Source organism: Sinocyclocheilus grahami, unplaced genomic scaffold, assembly GCF_001515645.1.
Source record: "Sinocyclocheilus grahami isolate Dianchi unplaced genomic scaffold, SAMN03320097.WGS_v1.1 scaffold21141.1, whole genome shotgun sequence".
Lineage (NCBI taxonomy): Eukaryota > Metazoa > Chordata > Actinopteri > Cypriniformes > Cyprinidae > Sinocyclocheilus > Sinocyclocheilus grahami.
Genome location: NW_015518304.1, coordinates 2213 through 3081, shown reverse-complemented (window position 1 = coordinate 3081; position 869 = coordinate 2213). Strand labels below are relative to the sequence as shown.

At 38.2% G+C, this 869-nt stretch overlaps 1 protein-coding gene across 1 annotated transcript in view; it reads right to left on the bottom strand.

Moving 5' to 3' along the window:
* Positions 1 to 251: 251 nt before the first annotated feature.
* Positions 252 to 869, bottom strand: part of LOC107579883 (tumor susceptibility gene 101 protein-like) — a gene marked incomplete at its 3' end in the record, with an annotated part of 1770 nt that continues 1152 nt past the window's right edge. The window contains exons 2-4 of the mRNA XM_016265672.1: positions 839 to 866; positions 592 to 755; positions 252 to 417 (exon numbers count right to left, since the gene is read on the bottom strand). Of these exons, the coding sequence (XP_016121158.1) occupies positions 252 to 417; positions 592 to 755; positions 839 to 866 (358 nt within the window). The remainder of the gene's footprint in view (positions 418 to 591; positions 756 to 838; positions 867 to 869) is intronic.

Sequence of the window (869 nt, the reverse complement as noted above, 5' to 3'; positions counted from 1 at the left end):
AAGAAAAATTAAAAAGAAAACTGAAAATCTAAATATAAAAGCCAATTCAAAATATTAATAATTACCATAACATTATATAAATAATACTAAAATAACATTGATGTATGCATAAAAAAATCTACAAAAAAATTGAGATGCCTAAAGTTTAATTTTCTTTATAAAAATAATATAACTACTTATTTTGAAATTCTTATTTAAAACTGTCCATTTCTCTTGGAAAATTCTTGTCAGTTGTATAGTGAGATTCGCACATGAACATGGGGCTTGAAGAGCTAAAAAGCTATGCTTACGGTTCGGGGGTCCGGCTGCTTGGAAGGCCTGGTAAGGAGGTTGTGTGGTGGGTCTGGAGAAAACAGGCGGCTCCTCACCAAACACCACAATCATGACCTGGATGAGCCCGTACAGATCTGACTGAGGCTGATGGGCGAAATCAAATAAAAAAAATTAGTGAGAGATCTGACCTGTTCCGGCTTCCTGATTTCTAATATCAATCACTGGCAAAGTGTATTTAAAGTGCAGAAAACATGATCTTCTTTGAGATTACATTAGACATCAGAATGAAATAATTTCGTGTGATGGATGGAGTCGTACGTGTTTCCACTCGTGCAGGTATGGCAGGTAGATCTTGCCGTTGGCGTCGATGTGTTTGCCGGTCTTGATCATCATCGCACTGGTGGGCTTCACAAAACATATCGGAGGATTGTAGGGATACGTATCCAGCAGCCACAAGCACACGGGGATATTATACACATTCCCTGAAACGGGAAAACACATGTGGTTACTGTATATGTTATAATGCTGCCTTCATCTTTACACGATAAACTGTTCTCTAACCCACCTCTATAACTAACTGGAACGGTTCCTGTGAG